At 45.5% G+C, this 25,326-nt stretch overlaps 1 protein-coding gene across 2 annotated transcripts in view; it reads left to right on the forward strand.

The window, feature by feature from the left end:
- Window positions 1–24,140, forward strand: part of LOC308364836 (protein tyrosine phosphatase type IVA 3) — a 28,801-nt gene extending 4,661 nt beyond the window's left edge. Inside the window, exons 1-6 of one of the 2 annotated variants that reach the window (XM_080838100.1) lie at window positions 12,280–12,748; window positions 13,470–14,046; window positions 15,127–15,219; window positions 20,083–20,213; window positions 22,437–22,511; window positions 22,723–24,140. In XM_080838100.1, coding sequence (XP_080694226.1) covers window positions 13,942–14,046; window positions 15,127–15,219; window positions 20,083–20,213; window positions 22,437–22,511; window positions 22,723–22,840 — 522 coding nt within the window. In that variant the 5' untranslated portion in view covers window positions 12,280–12,748; window positions 13,470–13,941 and the 3' untranslated portion in view covers window positions 22,841–24,140. Of the gene's footprint in view, window positions 1–12,279; window positions 12,749–13,469; window positions 14,047–15,126; window positions 15,220–20,082; window positions 20,214–22,436; window positions 22,512–22,722 lie in introns of those variants that run through there. The other variant, XM_080838101.1, reaches the window with a different exon arrangement.
- Window positions 24,141–25,326: the final 1,186 nt, after the last annotated feature.

The following is a 25,326-nucleotide window of genomic DNA, read 5'->3' on the forward strand; positions in this document are numbered from 1 at the left end:
CTTACCGATGACAATTCTGGGTATCGTCTCCCTGAGAGAGTGCCTCTTTCTTCAGGAGAAAAGCAATTTTTTGAGAGGAACATATTCGAATAAGCAACTATCCGGGAAACAATTAGCATCGTATTTTACAAACTGCAGCCCAGTGTACTGCTTCTTATCAACAGCATCCACCAGCCCCCCTTTTCTACCTCTACTGGCATTAAAACAAATAGTTTTCCTGGTGTGGTTCAAAGGATGTGTGCACGCAGATATGCATGCCACAGAGCAGTCTCTTCGAGTAAAATGTGTTGCTGATTTTTGTTCCTTTTTTTAATATGGTGGGGTCCGTGTTAAGCTCTACTCCCTGATCCTGTGCTAATCATTTCCACCAGGGTAGATGTTTAATCTGTGCCCCACCTCAGCCAGTTGATGTGATGTAGGCTACTTTGTTGAAGCTGGGTGGTCTTTGCCCGTAAAGGGCAACAGGTGCGAGAAGATACCTCACTTCAATGCTTCTCCAAGGTACATATGGAAATGACTACTGAGTTGTCTCAGTACACTTGCACAGAAATCCCTGGGAATATGTGTGCAACTGGTCGATCCAGATAGAAGTATTAAGAGCAGGAGATCAAGTAAGTAGGTCAGAATTTTTTCCCTTTTGTTTCTTAGCAGAGGTAAGAACCTACAGTGTCAGCTCCATTGCTAATTTTTTTACTGGAGATATCTGATCAGGCCTTGGCTGTGTTTGCGACTGTCAAAACAGGTTACGTAGGAGTGGGGGGGCCTACAGGGAACATGCATGGTGTCAAAGTTGGAGAAGTAGTCAGGGCGATGAGACTTGTGGGTTAGGTAAGAGGCTGTTATGTAAAAGAGGGTCCCCCTGGAGAATGAGGCATCAACTCCCCCAACTACATTTAACCCCTTCACCTGCCTTTCCAACTGCAGAGCTGTAACAGTTCAGTTAAGCGTGGTGGTTGTTCTCTAATGCGGCCACAGTATTGAAATGAGAATGACACACGGATGTGGTTATGTTGGCCTGCTTAGGGGAATCAACACAGACTGCTCATGCTGAAAAACAAGCAATCCAATGTTGCCAAGAGGGAAAAAGTGATCTTGCTTTTGTTTTCGGATTTATTGAGGAACACGTCAAGAACTTTGGCAGCCGTAACAGAAAACTGCTCCCTTTGTTGAGTTTTCCAGATTAAAGAAGGGAGAATGCGTTTTTCGCTGCACTCTGTACACTGTTGCTTGGATACTGTAGCATCATAAGAAGTAGCAAACAATGAATGGCTAGTATGTTATATCCTGTCAATTCGGACGTTATTTAGACAGGTTTTGAATAGGAGACTGTTTGCAAAACAATTGGCTACTCGAAGACCCTCGAGATGTTGTGTTTTATGTGGCTGTTCAATGTTCCCGTCTCATGAAGTGTTTATAATAAAAATCCTTCTAATTAATCCATTTGGGGGCCATGGCTGGCTGCCCGATCTTTCTGTGACGCAAGTATGTGATTAAATCATTAGGAGAAAAAGGGGGGAAAATGGGTGGAAGCGTTCAAGGAGGCTGGATTAATTTACTGTACCCCCCCCCCCCCCAGCCCCTCATTCTCTAATTCTCTCCTCTCTGCTGAATCTCATTGGTAAAGTTGTCAATTATATAGTCATGGGTTCCGGTTCCAATTGATCAAGCACTAATATGTCGTAGAAAAATGTCTGCTGTCCGCAGTCAAATTGCAGCAGTTCTTTCCTTATTTTGGACTCGCCATCTGAAATGGCCAGCATCAGATCACCCCATTGAGATATTGAGATTTGTTCTGCTAAAGCTGTAAAGGTTTCTACAGCTACCCTGTTAAAAGGGAGTTTTGCACACCCACCATCACTTATGTGCTTGCTCTACGGGGTGCAGGCTTCATACTCTGTAAAGCAAAACCATGCTCATTAAAACAAACCAGATTGAAATTGAATGAAGTGTAACTATCTAACGGACCTTTTAGCCTTTGTTTGCCTTACCTCTTCAGGGTATGAACGTGTGCCCAATGAGAAAGTGGCTGATGGAGCAAATTGTGTTTAAGTTTATGAGGAAGGGGGTTCTGCGAAAATGTCACAAAGCTGTAAAGTCATTTGGCTCTGCAGGGGGTGTTAAACAACAACAGTGAAGATAGCATGCGTTGAGCGGAAAAGTCCTGCTAAAGCGAAGATTCAAGATTTGAGCTGCGGCCAATTAAACTACCCCAGCACAGAGTCCCTGTGGAGGACATCTTTTATTTTTTTTCACGCTGGCCTTCTAGGTCACTAATTGAACACAGACATGATTGTGGCAGTGGAGTTCGCTGTGGCAGTCCTGGAGAGATGCACAGACTCTCACCCCGAAGCTGGGTTCACTGGGGAGAATAGTGGCAGCGGAGAACATGAATGTTTGTGGTGAAGTGACCCACACACTCAGGGGAGACTGCGTGTTGACTGAGGAAAGGGCTTTGTGTGTGTGTGTGTGTGTGTGTGTGTGTGTGTGTGTGTCTCTGTGTGTGTTTCTCTCAGGAATCAGTATCGAGGTATACCCCACCCCCCCTTCCTCTTATTTTTTCACAAGACTGAAGGTCCAGCTGTGAGTCTTAGACAGGAAAACCTCTGACATCGGAATAACATTTGTGTGGCGTTTGAAACCTCCCAGCTGCAGATCAGGGGAATGTCCCAAAAAGCGTACGACAGGAATGCCCTACATACCACCCAGTTCCGTATCAGTTAAAATATGTGGGATTCTTTTGGGCCGGGAGTTTTATAGACTTTATAAAAGCCATGTTTGGCAAGGTTGCAAATTTAAGACAAACTTGTTTGTACACAGACACACACAACTATGTGTATGATGACTCACTGAAAGATAAAGTTGCACAAATTTGGCAATCCCCAATTCTATATGGCAATCAGGGAGAAGAGTCTGTCCTTTCACCAGTAGGTCAAAGCAAACGCTCAGGCTCTCATTCTGAGCGAATGAGCCAAGTTTTAGGGTTGATATGGAAGACCTTATTTCACAGCAGATGTTGGTCCAGCGCGGGTGACTCCTCCGGGGAACGGAGCCATTGGCCGTGACAGATGATGTGTCACTGACCCCTTCTGCTGTCAGGGCCGTCCCCACAGGTTTGAGCACGCTCAGTGAGTGTCAGCGATGGGGCCCTGGAGATCGGATACGGGATTTCCTGTGGCGGAATTCTCCATCGTCCATCCGCCACATTTCGGCATTCCTGACCTTTTGATTACTGTGGGAATTCACATTCTGTGAAGTCTGATGACGGAGAGACACAAAAGAGCAAGAAAGAGAGAGGGATAGAAAGGTTAATTTGCAGATTGTTCAGAGCAGTGGGACTGATCAGGATGTGATTTGCTCTTTACATTTGCTTGCATGCTAATGCAATTCTCTAATGGTCTCTGTGTGAAAATAAGAGAGAATGAATAAGAGCCAGTGGTGTCATCTGAGGAAGCCGTTGCTGGGCTGCTCTGCACCTGTACAGGCAGTGCTCACATCCTCCAAACACACAAAACGGTTCAGTGATCCCAAGGTTAAAAACAAATTCAGTACAAAAACAAGCTTTGTGTTATTTATTTTTCAAGGCTGACTCATGTAGTTTTTCATATTCACTTCTGCTTATCCAAAAGGCGAAGTGCAATATGAAGCGTCTGGTTAGTAATTGCTAGCTAATGGGTGTTTCTTGTGTGACCTCCTAAAAACATCTTATTTGCGTAGAGTGAAATTATATGTCTCGCACCTGGGTGTTTAAATGTTGGGCCTTGGCGTTTTTTTAATCTGCGATGGACATGACCACTCCTCTTCCATTACTGTTTCGGCTAGTCTGGAAACGCTCTCTTGACTCGACTCATGGCTTAGAGGTCATGGATTAAGACTTCTTTGATGGGAAATCTGCAGAGTTGTACGAAGGCCAAATGCAAAGTGAAGGGTTTGCAAGAGGAACCAGCCCAAAGCCATCTTGAAAGTGACCCGATTTTTTTAAACAATCAGACCTGCCCCGCTGTAAGTTTCACATCGGCCATGGCATTGTGGGATGTTTCTCGAGGACTCCCAGAAAGGAACATCTGGGAGGCCACTAAGAAGTGCACGTTTGAGGGGGCCTGGTTGGGGTACACTGTGATTGAATCTGACCGGCTTATTTCAAGTTTAGGCTGTGCCGGCAGTTTGTCATGTTGCTGAGATGGAGGAACCCAAAGTGCCCAGCTCAAAACAACCGCTCATCGTGTGGCGCTTTTCCTACCAGGTCACACCCAGGTGAAAATGCCAAGTGCAAAGCTTCAGCCCAGTTATTATGCTGACCAACAGTGAGCTGACATGAACCTTTGTATTTTCCAACTGGGGCAACACTTGTAGCTCCATGGTAATAATTTAGTGACTTGCGTTTTGCAGGGCATAATTTCTTTTAATCTGGCCCTGAGGTGTGGACCACTTATGACGTCCACAGCTGCCTTCCCAGAGTACAAACAGGGACAAACTGAATGCATTTAAATCTTGCATTGGCACCATAAACATTACGTTAGTACCAAGTCTAACCAAAAGTGAGCTGTTTCCTGTAAGGGCACATAAGATGGCCAATGTCTTTCTTCCCTTGCTCAGGGAATAATAGCCACTGTGTGACTTAAGGAAAGTGTGTGTTCAAGTTGACTGAGCCCATTGTAGTGGAGGATGTAGAGTCTACATTGTAGACTATTGCCCTGTACCGTACAAGGTAGGGGTGGGAATCTCTTGGCACCTCACGATTCGATTCCGATTCAGAGGTCAACGATTTGATTCTAAACCGATTATCGATTTTAAACCGATTATCGATTTTAAACCGATTATCGATTTTAAACCAATTATCGATTATCAATTCATTTTGACTTTTAAATCATTTGAGTTTGCAACTCAGAGTCTAAAATCACTTCCTACTTTGTGTTTGATATCTAAAGTAAATCAACAGATGAATTACCTTCTCTGTTTTCTAGAGAAAAAGCTTTTTATTGTCACAATTTTGACTTTCTATGAGCAATGCAATAATCGATGCAGCTTGCATTTCAACATAAAATGGATGTGTAAAAAAAAATATTTTCAAAATCGATTATAAACTTTTCTGAATCGAGACAGAATCGTTTTAGAGAGAATCGAGATAAATCGATTTTTCCCCCACCCCTAATACAAGGGTGTTTTTGCTTTGAACGAATAGAATGCTGTGAGTGTTAGCAGCTGCAGCTGTGAGACCTGTCATATGTACAGTATTATTTGGAAGTTAAACACCAAGCTGTTCAATAACAAAGACGGAAGAAAAACACCATTTGAGTTCCTCCCATTGGTTCGAAGTGGGGTTGCAACACTCCCTCCAAATGAGTTACTTCATCACAACAGAGCCGCATGAAACCTGAAGACCACGAGGCCTTTTAGGGAGCGCACACTTGCTCACACACGCGCGCACACACACAGACACACACACACACACACGCACACGCACACACATGCACACACGCACACTCATGCACATGCACATATAGCACCAACACAGTCCTATTTTCCACTGGCGGGAACTGAACTGAGAAGGTTATTAAAAGCTAATCTAATGTGCAGCTGTTCAACAGCCCAAGTATTTTAGGAGTAATGAGATTATGGCTTTTGGTGGCTTGTAAAGCAAGTGCACCTCCCCATTACTGCTTTTATATCTGAAGACAAGTGCTTTAAGCCACGTTGGTTGGTAAATGAGGTTGTCTTGCGCAATGATCTGTGATCAGACAGAGGAATTTCTCTTCCAAGTCGAGGTGATGAATTGCTCTGCAATTCTCAAGATCTCCATCCTTCCAAGAAACATGTTTACATGCTTTACATAAGGGGGTGCGCCCGCTTGCTAACAGCATGTCTGACGTAAACCTTGACATGCACACTGATGTCGCAGTTATGCTTGCGTTCGAAATTGCTCAGAGGCCAGCCGCATTCCGGCGGACCGGTGTGTATGTCGGGGCCTAAAAGGACAGGGTAGGACAGGGAGCTCCTCCGACGATAGCACACCGGGCCATGACCTTTCACCCCAAATGTTTCACAGTTTGCCACCACCGAGGGAGTTTGCTGTGTTTATGCAACTCTGTCTCCATGGGGATTTTCCAACTCCATTGCACCACAAAAGTGCCCTGTAGCCCTTGGTCCTAGAAATGTAGCACCTCCTTAATTGGAGCCAAGAGGACTTTTATTTTAGAATAGTGAAGACACTTTGATCAAGGTGGCAAATTATTGCTTCAACCACACTTCAAGAGTACAATACAGCCATTTTAATTTAGTTACATATTTAAGTCCATCAACTTTTGTCGGTGGGAGTGGAATGGCGAGATTAGCTGCAAACATCTTATCAGTCACAACAGCAGTAGACGTCTCATTTGAGTATCACTGGGCCTGCATGACTTCAAAACAAGACCCTCCTATGTCCCTACATCTTGACCCGGCTAAATGCATCAGAGGGCAGCTGCTGGAGCTATTTTTAGAATGCAAGTGCCAGAGAGCACACCAGGTCCACCCTCATCACCACCATGAAGTGTTTGCGAGAGCCTCCTGTCAAAACAGACTATCCAGGCCTGGCCATCATGTGCAGGGCCGAGCAACCTGACACATAGGTTAGAGGCAAGCGTCTGCCTGGATTGGACCAGTCTGCATCCAGCTAGGCTGAGCTGGGTTAGGGTCAGCACCTTGGTGTAACAGTGTTGGAACTTCATGTTCTTGTCTCTTCCTGAATTGGACTAAGTTCATAATTTTTAAGAGGACCATCAATATCAGCGAAGTCTAACATTTAAAGGTCAGTCTCAGTTTGTAGTGCAGTCAGTTGACTTGACATGAAAATAGCAACACGACCTATCGGTTCCACCATGTGGGCCAGAGGCATGCCGTTGTTGAGGTGCCAGATCCTGAGATCTTGGTGTCGTCTGGAGCATAGGAATAAACCCCAGGGGGGCCCCTTGGAACCGCTGCGCTAGGTTCCCCAACGTGACCTGAGGGGGCACGTGTACCGGGAATGGCTGTCTCAGCGCACAGGTGACCCTCTGAGACCAAGTTTGTTTTGCACACGTTGTCTTGCACACTCTTTGGCATTGGCAGCTTGTGAAGATGAGGCGGTGTGTGTGGCGAAGCAGAACCATTCCTTTGGGTGCCCTGAAGTAAACCCAACCCATCCCCATCTCTCATAATTCCTGGCTGTCAGTTAAACTCTACTGCTTCACTACTTGCTCTGCTCTTAGGCATTTATCCATGTAGGCTACTTTAATCAGTCTTATTTATTTAATGTACAACAGCACAGTAGGGAGGGCAGTGCTTTGATTTTTGATTTTGAAGATTGTCTGTGGAAATGTTCCCATTGTTTTTTGGGGGAAGAAGCTGCCTAATTGATCTTGACTTTGATGCGGTGGTATATCTGAAGACTCTGAAGAGCATATTTTGTTGACTGTAGTTGATATATGCCTGTTTACAGATCCAGTGCAACTCCAGTGTATAACCTGAGTACAGCCTCTCCAGCACAGTGTCACCCAATTAACTTCTCACAACACCTTTGTCAGCATACTATAACCTACAGGGATTTGTCCTGTCCCCCATCACCACCACCACCAAAGGATCACACTCTCTGATGATGGTGTCTTGAAGACCTCGGTGTGTTTGTTTACCTGTTTGCACTCACATGCTCATTACTGCACGGGTTGCTGAGGTATATTTTACCTCATTTTAGGTGGTGAATAACGGCTTGTCTGCTTTCTTAACAAGGCTGGGGAACAGAATGATTTGTTCGCCTTGGGGGGGGGGAATTGAGCTGCAAAGATAGAACAACCTCCATCGTGACATCCATTTAATGTGAAATACGGTTACAGGAGAGATTGGAAACCAATTGTCCATTGGCTATAATGACAAGAGTCCCACGCTTCAGGTGGCATCGGTGCTCTACAGCTGCCTTTTAACAAAGAAGTGAATAGTGGGCATTATCCCCAGTGGTGTAGTGGTCCCTGGAGAAGTGGGTATACTGCAATTTTTTTAAGCAGCCCATACAGCACATGATAAACGCCCTGTTTTGAGAAGTGGGTATACACAATGCTGGCTGAAAAATAAGTGGGTATACTCTGTATACCAGCGTATACCCTGAACTACACCACTGATTATCCCTCTCGACCTCATTAGGTTTCCTCCGGTAGGAGGTAACCTATTGTTATTAGGTTTCCTCCGGTAGGAGGTAACCTATTGTTATCGTAGGTATTATTATTATTCTTGTACCATGGGAGTCAATGGCAGCCCCTAGAACCATATGGTAACTTTTTGTGAAATTTGGCACACTCATTAAGGACAGTCCCTTCTTCATTCACACCAAGTTTCATGGCTCTCATTACACCACTCTAGCGCCACCAACAAGGCAAAGTTGGACTTTTGTAACACACACAACTTTTGAACCGTATGACCGATTTTCAAAAATGAGGCACCATTGGATTCCCTGGATCAAGACGAATTAAACCCACCCCACGGCGTCAATTTCCGGTTATATAGATTTTCTGCTATTTCCGGTTTTATCAAAAACCTTTGAAAGCCTACTCCTCCTACACTTTTTGGCAAATCTTCTTCAAAATCACCAGAGATGATCTTTAGACCTAGCCTCACAAAACTTGTAAACAGAATTTTGATCCTCACAACCGTTTGTCCGGTACAGCCACTCAAATTTAGCAGAAAAGCAGCCAAACAGGAAGTGAAGTCATATGTCAGCAAATATTTAAATGAAATTAACGCGACAGGATGTGTTTAATTCGTCTTGATCCAGGGAATCCAATGGTACCTCATTTCTGAAAATCGGTCCTGCGGTTCAAAAGTTGCGTGTGTTAACACAAGTCCAACTTTGTCCCGTTGGTGGCGCTAGAGTGGTATAATGAGAGACATGAAACTTTGCATGAATAAAGAAGGGACTGTCCTTAATGATTGTTCCAAATTTTACAAAAAGTTACCATATGGTTTGTCCGGTTCATCCACTCAAATTCAGCAGAAAAGCGGCCAAACAGGAAGTGAAGTCATATCTCAGCTAATCTTTGAGATATCAACACCAAACTGGTATGTCACTTGGAAGACACCACAACATGTTCCCATGTGCAAAGGCAACTTCATATCTTGAAAAATGATTGATATAAAGCAAATTGGATACATTGTTAACGCTAAAATAATGCTTTACACATCTGCATGTCAAAAAGTGAAACTCTGATTCAATCACAAGTTCATATGAAGACACTTGGGAATGTTTAGTACACAAATCTGAAAAAAAGTTGACTGTAAGGTGAAAAGTGGATTTTTGGTGAATATTTGAAACATGCCTGCTTGACTACTTGCTAGGGTGGTTCTCTATAGAATGTCTCTCTGTCTCCTCATCCGCGCGGCTCCTAAATCTCACACACGCAGTCTCCCCTTAACACACGCGCAGGCTTTGTTTTACGCACACACATTCTCACTGACACACAGCTTGCTGTCACACACATACATTCTCACAGACACACAGGGTAAGCGCACACACACAACCTCCACTCAGTCTAAACTTCAAGGCAAAAGCATTGTAAATGTTGGATTTGAAATGTAATATCCCATTGGCAAGTCTGCAGCATGGATTTTCTATACAGTGACAAATGTTTTTTTTTCCCCTGGTTCGCAATGTTTGAAGGAGGAAACCGCCATCGCTGCTTGCAGCTATATTTGTAGGCTTTTTTCTGTTAGTACCATGGGAGTCAATGGCAGCCCCTAGAACCATGTGGTAACTTTTTGTGAAATTTGGCACACTCATTAAGGACAGTCCCTTCTTCATTCACACCCAGTTTCATGGCTCTCATGACACCACTCTAGCGCCACCAACAGGTCAAAGTTGGACTTTTGTAACACACGCAACTTTTGAACCGTATGACCGATTTTCAAAAATGAGGTACCCTTGGATTCCCTGGATCAAGACAAATTAAACCCTACCCATGGCGTCAATTTCCGGTTATATAGATTTTCCGCTATTTCCGGTTTTATCAAAAACCTTTGAAAGCCTACTCCTCCTACAATTTTTGGCAAATCTTCATTAAAATCACCAGAGATGATCTTCAGACCTAGCCTCACAAAAGTTATGGAAAGAATTTTGATCCTCACAACCGTTTGTCCGGTACAGCCACTCAAATTTAGCAGAAAAGTCGCCAAACAGGAAGTGAGGTCATATCTTGGCAAATCTTTGACAAATCAACACCAAACTTGATATGTCACTGGAAGACACTGCAACATGTTGCCATGTGCAAAGGCAACTTCATATCTTGAAAAATGATTGATATAAAGCAAATTGGATAGATTGTTAACGCTAAAACAATGCTTTACACATCAACAGGTCAAAAAGTGATTCTCTGATTGAATCACAAGTTCATGTGAAGACACTTGAGAATGTTTAGGACACAAATCTGAAAAAAAATTGACTGTAAGATGAAAAGTAGATTTTTGGTGAATATTTGAAATACCCATGCTTGGCTAATTGCTAGGGTGTTTCTCAAGTCTGCCTCTCTGCTCCTGCCCCTCTGGTCTTGCGCGCATGTGCGCTCCAGATTCTCTCTCTCTCTCTCTCACACACACACACACACACACACACACACACACAGGGACAGGGACAGGCTTTCTTATTATGTTAGTACCATGGGAGTCAATGGCAGCCCCTAGAACCATATGGTAACTTTTTGTGAAATTTGGCACACTCATTAAGGACAGTCCCTTCTTCATTCACACCAATTTCCATGGCTCTCATTAGACCACTCTAGCGCCACCAACAGGTCAAAGTTGGACTTTTGTAACACACGCAACTTTTGAACCGTATGACCGATTTTCAAAAATGAGGTACCATTGGATTCCCTGGATCAAGACGAATTAAACCCACCCCTTGGCGTCAATTTCCGGTTATATAGATTTTCCGCTATTTCCGGTTTTATCAAAAACCTTTGAAAGCCTACTCCTCCTACAATTTTTGGCAAATCTTCTTCAAAATCACCAGAGATGATCTTCAGACCTAGCCTCACAAAAGTTACTTTTTAGAATTTTTATCCTCACAACCGTTTGTCCGGTACAGCCACTCAAATTTAGCAGAAAAGTCGCCAAACAGGAAGTGAGGTCATATCTTGGCAAATCTTTGACAAATCAACACCAAACTTGATATGTCACTGGAAGACACTACAACATGTTGCCATGTGCAAAGGCAACTTCATATCTTGAAAAATGATTGATATAAAGCAAATTGGATAGATTGTTAACGCTAAAACAATGCTTTACACATCAACAGGTCAAAAAGTGATACTCTGATTGAATCACAAGTTCATGTGAAGACACTTGAGAATGTTTAGAACACAAATCTGAAAAAAAATTGACAAGTAAGATGAAAAGTAGATTTTTGGTGAATATTTGAAATACGCATGCTTGGCTAATTGCTAGGGTGTTTCTCAAGTCTGCCTCTCTGCCCCTGCCCCTCTGGTCTTGCGCGCGTGTGCGCTCCAAATTCTCTCTCACACACACACACACACACACACACACACACACACACACACACACACACACACACACACACACACAGGGACAGGGACAGGCTCCTTTGACACGCGCAAGCACACACACACATCATTTAAGGAAATTTAGGGATGACCACACCCCTTCTCACTCTTAGCTTGAAGCCATGGCCCTTGAGGATCTTCAAAGTAATGCATTTGAAATGTAATATCCCATTGGCAAGTCTGCAGCATGGATTTTTCTATACAGTGACAAATTGTCACAAAAATACATTTTTCCCTGGTTCGCAATGTCTGGAGGAGGAAACCGCCATCGCTGCTTGCAGCTATATTTACATTTGCTACTGTGCACTGAAAATTAGTTTTTAACTTGTTTCTGTGAAATTTCTCTTTATTGTGCAGTGACTTTCTCAGGCACAGTAGACATTTTTGCAAGAAATAGGCAGTTGTTTAATTCTTCTGGGTTTTACCTAGGTATTTCGGCAAAAGGGATTAATATCCCTTACTTCCCAACTAATACGCAGAGCCAACTAGGTTACGAGATTAAAATCTAGACTATAACACCCCTTCCAGGCAAGATTTACCCCTACTGTCGTCATAACTTCTGCAGGACAAAAGAGGAACATGTATGTGGACACGTAGCCAACATAGGCTACTACATATTTATTATGGTCGCATGTAACCAGGCTACTCAATATTAAACTGCTTCAGTGAGCAATGGGTGTGCGATGGGTGGTCCTGTGCGTTCTTACAAGGTAAGGTAGACACCCCATCCATGACACCAGCGGATTCCTGTTAGCTTAGCCCCGTGTGGTGGAGCGGGCAGCCTCGACAGGATTTGTTTGTGTTAGAGACTGCTGCTGTTTAGTCCATATGGTTTCTCGTAGACAAGGCATGATCCCGCTTGGGAGGCTGCGTTACAATAGCCGAATGTAATTTACGGGAAAGGATTATCAAAAGACAGAGCACACTGCATGCAGCAAAAGAACCCTGGTTTGGTCACGTCTGCCGTAAAGCCAAGCGTGCCTTCGACCCTCCGAGCCCCGAGCCGGATGGTGTGTCTCGCCTACAGCTATGCCGCTGCACGGAGAAGAGTAGCCCGCCAAACGAAGAAGTTGTTTTATTATATCTCTGGAAATATTTTTCAGAAAGATTTGTTTTGTGTCCGTATGATTAACCAGGAGAAGAAGCCAGAGAGAAGTATCACATTTTCATGCATGATTTCTGGAAAGTCAAAAGAGGTGAGGATGTGAGTGGTGCCTGGGTTTCCGTCTGCACCGGGTTTGCTGTTGCACGGATTTCAAGTTCTATACCCAGATGGTTACCGCACCCGAAAACGCGAGTTCCATGTGGGCATTAAATTGTCTTGGCACTTAAAGCGAACCCTAAGAACGCTGAACAATGACAAATAACTTATTTAATTACATTTGGACAATTTGAACGATATGGCAACAATGTAGCCCATCCAGCCCGTTGAAAATCATAGTTCTTGCGTTAGTGACAATGACAATTTTATGAAACCGTTATTGCAACAAAATATCCTTTATTAGCAAGGCAGCCGCGTTGCCTATAAAGGATATTTTGTTGCAATAACGGTTTCATAAAATTGTCATTCTGCATTTGCAGTGTTAGCTGGATGTGTGGTAATAAAATTAGTTAACCAGTTAGTAATCAGCTATTTTGTTTGTTTTAGCCGTCTTTAGAGTATGAATTGAGAAAACAATTGAGGCATATAAATTCCATATAACGAAATACATTGTGTCTTAGTTTTAAATATATTACTGATTGCTGACAGAAATCATTGGTTTTGCCGCATTTGTTACAAAATACTTTTAAAATGTTCCTTAAAACCCCAGTGGTAAGGATTGTATTATTTGTTTCCTTGCACATCTGTACATTTTAGAACTATACCACTTATCTAATTCCCCTCCCTCTTTCCTCTACGCCCATGCCGCCCGGCAGTCCCATCCTCCTGTCAGTCTGTCGTAGATGGCGTTCCTGCAGAGGGCTGGAGACTACTGCCACGCGCAACATCCCCGGGTGTGACTCTGTGGGCTTTGTGACACGTCTGGCACCCCCCTGCACCCTGAATCTGTGGATCTAAAAACCAGCCTCAACCTCCCAGGACCCTGAGGAAGCTCTCTTCACACCCTCAGTGTCCTGCGTTCTCCCCGGATGGGGCCACTGTCCTTGCTGGCCAAAGACGTAAAAAGATAGAGGCCTTTTCAGCTGAGGGACAAGAGTCTCTATCTTAAGGACTTGGATAAGATTGTCTTTTTACCAGTCGAAGAGAACCAAAAAAAAAAAGATACTGAAGATCCAGAGGCGTGGTAAAGCCTTTTTTTTTGTCGGCCAACCGAGGACTTGCTCTGGCCAAACAGTCATCAGTGTTTTAACATTTTTTGGACGCTTTCTTGTTGCCACTGAAGCAAGCATGGCTCCAATGAACAGGCCAGCTCCCGTGGAGGTGTGCTACAAGAACATGCGCTTCCTCATCACCCATAACCCTACCAACTCCACCCTAAACAGCTTCATCGAGGTGAGGCGCTTCTCCTCGCTCTCCTTTGCCCTCTGTCCATTGCCATCTCCCTCCCCCTTCTTCCTCCTCCTCCTCCTCCTCTTCCTGCTGCCCATTGTCATTGTCATTATGATTTTTTCTCTATTTCTTCGTCCATTATGTGTTTTTTCTTCCTTCTGGTCCCCACCATTCACTCCTCTCTGCCTTGTCGTAGCTATCTCACTCTTTTTCTTTTTTTCCTTCTTCTTCATTTCTCTGTTTCAGTCTCGCCCTCCTTCTCTCTTTGTCACTGTCCTTGTCCATCCTGCTTCTTGTGCTTTGGCTTCACACTTCTCGGTTTTTGGCTGTACATCTGCGCTCACGCACCCACCAACTCCTAAGAAAAGGCGAGCTGCCGCTATCGCGTGGCCCTCTGCCTTTCCCTGTCCCTACTCCCCATACGCGTATTGCTTAGTGGAGAAGCCAGAAAGCGAGTCAATGCAGACGGCCACAGAAGGCCAGCTCTATAACAAACACGCTGCATCCACAAAGCCCAGGCTGTTGCCATGGAGACCCCTCCCAGCGCTGCCGCGGTCACATGGCACGGACAGGGAGAGGAGGGTCCAGTGGACAATGGGACCCCCACCCTCCGCCAACACACACTCTCTCACACACACACACACTCTCTCTCTCTCTATCACACACACACACACACACACACACACACATCACCCTCCTCCTCCTCCTCCTCCTCTTCACACCAGCATAGTTCAGCACAGCAGGGCAGTACAACTCGACTCTCCACAGCCAAGCACAGCAGAGGCACAATGGAGTTCAGCACAGTTCAGTCCTTTACATGGTCCTTCCCCTCTTCAGCAGTTCCCATAAAGAGCAACGCATCATAATAACCGCGCTTCCTAGAAGCACTTCACTCAGCAGTGGCCAATATCTATTTGTCTATCCGCACACGGCTATTTTCTTGCCGATATGTCAATGACGTTCTTATCCAGTCAACACTGATGTGAACTCTCATATCTCTCTTTCTCTCTCTCTTGCTCCTCTCCCTCCTTTCTTCCCCTCCTCTTCCCACTTCTCTCTCTCTCTCACTCTCACTCTCTCCAGGACCTAAAGAAGTACGGCGCCACCACGGTGGTTCGAGTGTGTGAGGTGACCTATGACAAGACCCCGCTGGAGAAGGACGGCATCACAGTGGTGGTGAGTGGCTCGCTGCTGCGCCTTGTGGCTCTCGCATGGCGCCACTGGGGACGTGCAGCTCGGGGGGGGGGGGGGCAAGGGTGCTCTTGTCAAAAACACACAGGGGGGGGGGGGGGGGGAGAGAGAAAGCGAAAGAGTGATATGGGGAGGAGGGAGGACAGAGATTGGTTGGGTTTGTTAACAGCAGTCCAGGCACGCATGTTGAAGAGCAGTAAGGAAGGAATGGAAACAGCATGAGAAGCAGGGGAATGTGTAAAGAAGGTGTTAGGGAAAGGAAAACAAGGACAACACAGACATGAGAGAGAACAACGCGAGGCCTGGTATAATAAGCCGGGGAGGAGGCACAAATGCAGCACGCGTGCTAAGTATGCCCACAGTGGGAATGCTAAAGAATTGAAATGATCAGCAGAGAGGCGAAGGCTAGGCAAACTTGGAGGTCACAGAAATGAGAGTATGTAACACCACGCCTGGAGATGCCCCCTTCATCCATCACCCTCCGTCACCTTTCTGTCGGCTTGTAACATTTCGTGAACAGATTTTGGGAGAGAAGAAAGGGACGCATGTAGACAAATACTTTTTGGTCTAAATTGTTGGCCAAATTTCGTTGTTGCAGTCCATGTGTTTGTAGTGTACCACATCACAGGAATGCTAGTGATGTCTCATCAGATGAAGACTGGTGGTGTGTGTGTGTGTGTGTGTGTGTGTGTGTGTGTGTGTGTGTGTGTGTGTGTGTGTGTGTGTGTGTGTGTGTGTGTGTGTGTGTGTGTGAGAGTGTGTGAGTCTACATACTGTCTGCTGGGTCTTCTCAATGGCTTTTGAAACTCTTTTTAACCCTTCGATGAAAACAGAAAAATAGAACTGCTTTGCAGAGAATGTAGCTATTTCCATTTGTATCAGGTAATGTGTTGCCTGAAAATGTTAAGAGGTTTTAATAAGCTGGTGGTGTCCATCTGTGAATGTTTGAGCTTAACAAACACAAGCTTCAGAGATGACATGCGGAAGGTCTGTTCTGTATTGTCTTGTGAGAGGATGAAGACTAAAAGGAGCAAACTGACAAAGAGAGACAAGGGTCTTTAAAACTCTTCAGCACATGCAAACAAACGTGTGAAAACATTTACAATGAGTGTGAGTGTGCGTGTGAGTGTGCATGTGTACGTGCGTGTGTGTGTCCTGCTCTCCCGGCCACTCTTCTTGTTTCATCACACGTTCGCAGGTTCTTGTGAGTCACATATCTGTGCTTGATGCTCCAGCATCAAGAGCCTCTTCTCTTCTCTTCTCTTCTCTTCTCTTCTCTTCTCTTGTCTTGTTTTCTCTTCTCTATTCTCCTTCCTTCCCCTTACCTAATTTCTGCTGTTTTCCTCTCCCCTCCTCTCCTCCCATCTCTTCTCCTCTCTTCTCTTCCTCTTCTCTCCTCTCTTCCCCTCTCCTCTCCTCTCCAGTCAGTCACACGTGTTACTTATTACCCCTTCGCAACGTTTCGAGGTTGCCATGGTAGCCGTGGAGCAGAGCCCGCTCTCTCCGTGTGGCCTCCACTTCAATCATTTTTTTTTCTCTCTCTCTCTCTCTCCCTTGTCCTTGCTTTTTCATCTCACTCTCTTTTCTGCAGACATGTTTTCTCCCAGTGTGTGCATGTGAAGTGTGAAAAGGACAGGGAGAGCAAATGAGAGAGAGAGAGAGAGGGCAAACGAAAGAAGGAACAAGTGAAAGGGAGGGAGATAGAAGGGCATGCTGTTGCATAAGCAACATGGAGTCACTGCCACTGTGTTTATCAGTGGAAGGGGAGAAACTGTGAAGTGCACTGGCCAGGCCTTGGCTGGCTCAATGAAGACCTCATCCTACACCCTCCCAGGGTTACGGACATATTAAAGAAACTGTGGGAAACGTCTGAGAGCTTCATTCCATTAAGACGAGGAAGGAAGTCAAACTAATCAGAATCTCCAAGAATAACTGAAAAAAGAGAGAAAAAATGCTAAAATGAGCACGACTCTGTCGTCGCTCGCCCCCCGGTAGCTTAATTGTGGGCGTGTTTTTGTTTGTTTGTGCTTCCAGTATAGCTAACCCAAACGGTGGGGTATTTCTGGACAAATTGAGACAGTCTCACAAAAACATGATATGTGGCAGAGACGGCAACTCTCAACTCACTTTTGAGACACACTTTCCGTCTCAAAACAACAGTTTCCAGCTCTTGAGAACTGACAGACGCAGACGCACACACACACACACACACACACACACACACACACACACACACACACACACACACTTTATTCCCCTCTCTCTGCCCCAACACCTGATTGAGCTCATCAGGTGGTTCTAAAGGCCCTGGTAAAGGGAATCAGGTGTTTGCAGCTGATTAAGACCATTGAGAGGGAGAGAGGTATGGAGAGAGATATGTCTCAAAAGTATTCGTAAATGCAAGTACCATGATCCACAAATGTTTCACGATTTACAAATGTGTTTTGCAATCCACAAAAACAAAATTCTTACTCGTGATTTGTAAGTTGGCATTTACATAAATGTGCTATGATTTGTACACATAGATGTCCATTCGTAAATATATCGTTTGTAATTTCTTAAAATACTTAACATTTCGTGTGTGCATTGCAGGCTTGTATTTGTGGATCAGAAAGCCATGTCTCAAAACCGAAAAATTTGTCTCAAAATTACGTCACAGGAAGAAGGATTGCACATGTGTATTGGGCGATCCACAAATGCAGATTCCACACTTCACACGCAAATTGTAGATTAACAAATGACAGACCATGAGAAATGCACACACGAAATGTTACGTATTTTAAGAAATTACAAACGATATATTTACGAATGGACATCTATTTGTACAAATCATAGCACATTTATGTAAATGCCAACTTACAATATCACAAGTAAGAATTTTGTTTGTGTGGATCGCAAAACACATTTGCAAATCGTGAAACATTTGTGGATCATGGTACTTGCATTTACGAATACTTTTGAGACATATCTCTCTCCATAGAGAGGGAGTGTGTGATCTAAAGTGTGCCGGGAGTTGGGTATGGAGAAACATGGCTCTGAGGGCTAAGACTCACAGGAAACATTTGGACACCACTTTGTTCAGTGCGTGACAGCAGTTGGTGGAGTGTGTGTGTGTGTGTGTGTGTGTGTGTGTGTGTGTGTGTGTGTGTGTGTGTGTGTGTGTGTGTGTGTGTGTGTGTGTGTCTGTGCCTAGCCCTTTCCTCGTGAGCTCCACACGTGCCTTTTAATAGTGTGCAGGATTCACGAGGCCACCAGCGCCGACGCGCCCCGCTGCTTTTGGAGGCGAATGTGACCCCCCCAACCCCCACATACATCACCCCCCCCCCCACACACACACACACACACACACACACACACACACACACACACACACACCTCTTCAGATTCCTAAGTAGGCCACGGCTGTTTTCCTGTCCCCATTTACGTCACAGCAGACACCCACCCACCCACTCCAGCATGCCCAGGGAAAGCAGAGAGGAGATGAGAGAAATCCACCTTTTGCCTCCCTGATCTCTACACGCTGTCTCCTTCCCTCCATGATCTCTACATGCTGTCTCCTTCCCTCCCTGATCTCTACACGCTGTCTGTCTGTCAGGAGCTGTCTCCTTCCCTCCATGATCTCTACATGCTGTCTCCTTCCCTCCCTGATCTCTACACGCTGTCTGTCTGTCAGGAGCTGTCTCCTTCCCTCCATGAACTCTACACGCTGTCTGTCTGTCAGGAGCTGTCTCCTTCCCTCCATGATCTCTACACGCTGTCTGTCTGTCTGTCTGGAGCTGTCTCCTTCCCTCCATGATCTCTACACGCTGTCTGTCTGTCTGTCTGTCTGTCAGGAGCTGTCTCCTTCCCTCCATGATCTCTACACGCTGTCTGTCTGTCTGGAGCTGTTTCCTTCCCTCCATGATCTCTACACGCTGTCTGTCTGTCTGCAGCTGTCTCCTTCACTCCCTGATTTCTACACGCCGTCTGTCTGTCAGGAGCTGTCTCCTTCCCTCCATGATCTCTACACGCTGTCTGTCTGTCTGTCTGGAGCTGTCTCCTTCCCTCCATGATCTCTACACGCTGTCTGTCTGTCTGTCTGTCTGTCAGGAGCTGTCTCCTTCCCTCCATGATCTCTACACGCTGTCTGTCTGTCTGGAGCTGTTTCCTTCCCTCCATGATCTCTACACGCCGTCTGTCTGTCAGGAGCTGTCTCCTTCCCACGCTGCCATCAAAGGCCCTTTGTCTAATAAGGCTCCATACACCTTCAGGAGGTGTGAATGTAGCAATTAAACTGGTTTACAGTAAATGACGCGCATCTGTTTGATGCTTGTGGCTGCTTTGGGTTGTTTGGGTATGTGTGGCTGTGTGTTTTGCCTAGCTTTCTGCTGTCCATCAGTAAGCAGCTACTGGCGATGAGTAATCTGCATGTGGCGTTATCTCTGTTGCCGGTGCCATGAGTAAGCCCCTTTAATCAGAGCAGGCCTGCGTCAGAGCTACAAGTGTTTGTGTGTGGGTGTGTGTGTGTGTGTGTGTGTGTGAGTGTTCATGTTGGTTATTGTGCGGTTTCTGTGTTATTGTGTGTGCCATGTGCCACTTCAAAGACGGTGCGGTGTAGTCTAGTGTGGTTGTGTATGTCTGTGTGGTAGGGTCAATGGTTTGGAATTCCCCCCACCTCATAAACGAAACAGCTTGACTCATCCTTCACCTTAGGGTCACAATAGCAAAGGTGTGTGTGTGTGTGTGTGTGTGTGTGTGTGTGTGTGAAATGCATGTACATATACACACAGACACAAACAAACATAGGAACACACACAACTCTATGGTGTCGTCCCCTTCCTGACTGCTGGTCTCCGTCTCCTGTGTCAGGACTGGCCCTTTGATGACGGTGCGCCCCCTCCTTCCAAGATTGTGGAGGACTGGCTGAGTCTGCTCAGGAGCCGCTTCCTGGAGGAGCCCGGCTGCTGTGTGGCAGTGCACTGCGTAGCGGGACTGGGGAGGTCAGTAACACTCTCTCACACACACAAACACACACCTGAGTCGCTCTCGTTTGACACACACATTAGGTATTGTGCACACGTAAATGTATGCGAATGCAGACAGTCACTCATGCATATGAACTGGCATAGTAACACAGTTGCACATGAAGCTCACACACTGTCACACACATGAGGGTATTGACATTCACTCAGCATGAAGAACACAATCAAAATGAGTTGCAGCTCTGCCATGCACTGTGGAACTGCTAAGTACAGAGCATTGCTGACCTGTAGTGTGGCATCTGATATCAAGGGTATAGGTGAATGAGAATGCATTTGAATGTCTACATACACACACACACACACACTCTCTCACAACTTAAACGTTTTTTTTCAGCATGTCTATGCAGTGTACTATTACCCTACATTTACACAGTATACACCCTGTCGCTGGCCACTTATGGGCGGTCCTGACTTGTGGTTACCAAGTAACGGAAGCAAACAACTAGGCTAGACATCAGTTGGCTCAGGGAAAGCTTGTCTGTAAGCTAGCTACAATGAGTGACACCATGCATATATCATTTGTTTCGGCAACATGGGTCACGCTGGCTTCTCTGTCATTGGTAGTCAGCCTGTGGCCTTGCTCAGTATTCGCATCGAATGGACCTCTAGACCCGTCCCGCTTAGTTAGCTTTGCTGCGGCCACTTGACTCTTAATTGTCGCTGCAAACCGCTAACCCCTTATTGAAGGTGAGTGGCAGCCGGGGGCTTTGTCTCTCTCCTGTGTCCTATTAAGTCTTCCAAAGGAGATTGATTTGATTATGGCCTCTACCCTGCTAGCCGCTGCCGGCGGTGACGGCCATGAGGTGCCTGCGCCGGACCCCTCGGCTGTGGCTGCCAGCGCCGTGCCAAAGTCAACAGCCCCCGAAGTGCCCCCGCTGGGGCAGTAATCCCACTGTATTATTAGCAGGAGCAAGGGGTGAGGCCTGAAGACGAAACAGGAAGAGACTTTCTTTTCTTAAAAAAATAAAAAAAGAGCGTTTGTTTTTACTGTCCCTCTTAAACACGTATGGCCTTTCTGTGACCTTTTCGCTCGGGTGCAGGGGGAGTGGGGGCAATCAGGGGTGGGCGGCAGAGGTGGGGTGGGTGGGGAATGGCCAACAGTGACTGGAGCTAATACTCTTTAATTGAATTTGGTGTTCCCAACCCATGTGTGTGTAATATATATTTGTGTGTGTATTACACACACTGACCCCTCTCCAGTCTCCTGCCAGAGTGTGGTTGTGCTTGTGCTGTGTCCTATGCATATTGTGAGGGCCATGCGAAAAACAAACGGCAATGCAGAAATCAAACTCAGCCAAGGGGAGATGAAGACCTGAAAGGCCATCTCTCTCCCCACCCCCCTCCCCCCTTCACTCGGTGTGGTATTGCATCAGAGCGCCTGTCCACACGCCTCCCACAGCTCTCAAAGAACACTCTTTTACGATCATTTTGCAACGCAGGGAAAAAGAGAGAGCGATAGAAGGAATGAGAGAGAGGGAGCGCGAGGACGGAGGGAGAGAGAAGCAGAGTGACGTTGGAAGGGGGAGGAGGCCTGCCCAGTGCTGTTCTCATCTTTTCTTCGGGGCGGTAAACCTCAGTCCTCTGACGCACTTGAGCCCCCTCCTCTGGGATTCGGGCCTCGGTTCTTGAAAGAGTGCCAATGTTTTCTTGGCCCAGCTTGTTTATTTTCATATTATTCAGATGGGAAACGCTCTGCCGTCTCTCCCCGCGTGTTGAGGTGAAGTCCTGTTTGCGAGCTTGTGAGATTCACAGAGGAGGGGGTGGGGGGAAAGAAAAGTACCCCACCCCCCAAAAAACAGCTTTTTGAGGGTTCTTAGAATTCTGTTAATTAATGTTCTTTTACGGATTCTTAGAATCTATTTGGGATCCTGTTCTTTTTTTTTTTTTTTACCTGCCCAGAACAAAAGATGATGACAAACCACCTTCGTCATCCCCCTTGGTAGATCGTGACATTAGCATATTTGTAAAAGCGAGTTAACAATGCTTCATCTAGTTTTCCAGCTCCTTTTCTATTTGCAAGCGTAAGCTGTGTCCAGAGAAAAAGAGAGAGCGAGAGTGAGTGGGTGGGAGAGGGCCAAAAACACACACACACACACACACACACACACACACATAAGAAAGAAAAGTTGGCATTCAAGTCAGCATCCCTTTTCCTCCATCTTTTCTTAAACCTTTCACCAGGGCTCCCGTCCTTGTGGCCTTGGCATTGATTGAGAGCGGAATGAAATACGAAGATGCCATCCAGTTCATTCGACAGTGAGTATTTTTTAACCCCCCGCTCCCTTTCTAGCTCCTCTCCATGGGAACAGTCCTCTGCGTCTGGTTGTGACGGGGACTTATTTGTGGGCTCCTCAGTCCACCACACTCATATCTTGAATAGTAAGTCCATATAATGACATTGACTGCTGCTGCTGTTGTTGCTGTCGCTGCCATTGAGTTTCTAAGTTGTCATTTCTTCTTATTCTAGAAAGCGCAGAGGAGCCATAAACAGCAAGCAGCTCACCTACCTGGAGAAATATCGGCCCAAACAGAGACTCCGTTATAAGCACCCACACATTTTCAAGAACAAGTGCTGTATCATGTGACCCAGTGGGCCGCAAGAACCCCCCTTCCGACAGACAATACGGATCTGAACCGATGTGGAAAAAAAAAATTGACTTGACAGCCTCCCGATGCACTTTGCTGTTCTACAATGACAACACAACTGGTATAGGATCTGGTTGAGCTTCCATGGGGTCTAAGCTTACTTCTGGAGAAAGGGGGAAGGGAGGGGATGGGGGGAGCAGTTGTGCTTGTGCTTCCCAGAAATTGGACTGCAGCCAAGAGGTTGGAGTTGATGGCGCTTCTGCCTTAAGCCATCCTGGGTCTTAGACATGCACCAACAAGTTGACCCTCCCACCCCCAACACACACAAAAACCTTACTTTGATCTTTTGTGATTGGCTGCATTTGAGTCAACCAACATCCCTCTTCCTGAACAACACAAACATAGAAGGAAAGAAAAAATGGACTTTTGCCTTTGATGAGTGACAGTAAGAGTGAGAGCTAGCTGTGTGACAACAAAATGTGAATCGTGGGACATATGGGAAATGTATTCTATTGTGCCTCTCTCGCTCTTTCCCTCACTCTCTATCTCTCATTTTGTCTATGAATTGTAAACAGTTGGTTAAAAAAAAAAAAAAAAAAAACGTTTTGCTCACCTGCTGTGGAGATGCTACGATGCTGCTTTGTGCTGGTATACTTCACAACGCTTCAGTGTTTTGTTTGTGAGCGTGTTCAGTACAGCCAGGTTAAGCACTTGAAGAGGACAAGCCCTGTGTCACATGACTGCAGCGAGGGGATTCTATGTGGGATGTAGTGCAACAATTTTTTTTTTTTTTTATGTTGATGAAACCAAATGTCAGGGTTCTCAGAGTGAGGGGTTATATATATCTATGTGTGTGTGTGTGTATGTGTGAGGGAGTTTCAGGCAGAGTGCTGACAGGTGTGCTTATCCATGTGGGGGTGCTTCTGAATTTATCCTTTCTGCTCTGAGCTTGGGTCAATGGGGAACTCTGGTTTTCTTGTTTGGTTTGTGCCTTCGTTGCATTGTGGTGTGTGAATGAAGCAAAACTTAAAAAGTAACTGCAAAGCACCCACATGGAGATACACACACACACCACACAAACACCCCCTTCATGGAGGCCTTCGCACCCATGAGCCAGCCAGTTTGAAACAGGCTGTCGCTCCTCAACAGCACAGATTTCTCCACTGGAGAAGGAGGACGTTGCTCATGTCTTCCTCTTGCTTCTGACTTGCCTCTTTTTCTGCCTTTATTTTGTTGTCCTTGAAGGATCTGCCTTCACTTGTATAGAATTAATAAAATAATAAAAGGATGCGCACCCTCCTTTTGCCAGCAGCACTCTTTTACTGTTTATGATGAGGAGGATGAGCACACCAGGAGCGGGCAAGAACTGACTCATGGGCGCGACGGTCTGCTCCACTACAGCGAAATACGCAGACATTGTCGCCCTCTGCTGGAGGAATTATTAAGGTGCCACGGAGCCATATAGGTCATAAGTGACTTGCTGAGGACAGGGAGATGTTTTCACCTACGTTCACTTTGCCAGGTCAACACATGGCGGTGGGTGTCACCATACCCCCTGCCATATGAGGAATCTAGGTCTAGTAGTATTGCGTTACCAAGTAAAGGTCTTCCATATCATATTAAGAAAATACCTCATAACGCAATCACTCTGGACAAGCTGTTACCATCGACAGAGAAATCGCCTCGGTCTGGTCAGCGACACAGCCAATTAGTCCAGTGACACAGCATTCCAAACATGTTTTGTCGCTGTTGATAAAAAGAGTTGTTCAAGTTCAGCGATGAAGGAGTGTTCTCTTCCTTTGGCCCTCCTTCAACTAGTGGTGTATCTGAGGAATGTGGACCAGAGGAAGGTTGCGATTGCTGAGCTGGTCATGACCTACCCACGTGGGTGAAAGGAGTGACAGGCGTCACTTAAACGGACATTAATTAAACGTTAGAGCTAGTTTGTCCCAATGGTTCTCACAACCCCACTGCTAGTAAAAGGTTTAAGGACCAAAGGCCTGATAAAGAATTAAACTTCCATTTAGAAAGAGCCAGTAAGGTTACACTTTTGATTGAGAAAATAGTTTCAGAAGTAAAAACACAAAACTATATTTTGAGAGCTGTAAACAAACCTTTGTGAGCTTGCTTAAAAACTATTTAATCATTTGATGTATGATACTGGACAGGTCAAGTGGTTAATGATGCAATTTCTCAATGTCCTCTGTACAACCAGCTCATTTAAAGATAAAAAATGCAACCTATTTCTTGGTTCATAGTGGCTTAAACTAAAAATGTACCAAGATGCTGCTCAAATGCCTCAGCTCAATGACAATATACCTATAGATCTTTAGAAGAGGAATATAGGACAATGATAATCCGTTATGGAGTCCCACCTCATTATAGCAACCAAAGAAACTAGCAGAGGAACCAAAACAAATGGGATCTAGTCATCCCCCCTAAACACCCAGACACGCAAGTCACAACCAAAAATGAAAAGGACTTT

Source organism: Sprattus sprattus, assembly GCF_963457725.1.
Source record: "Sprattus sprattus genome assembly, chromosome: 4".
In the NCBI taxonomy this organism is placed as follows: Eukaryota; Metazoa; Chordata; class Actinopteri; order Clupeiformes; family Clupeidae; genus Sprattus; species Sprattus sprattus.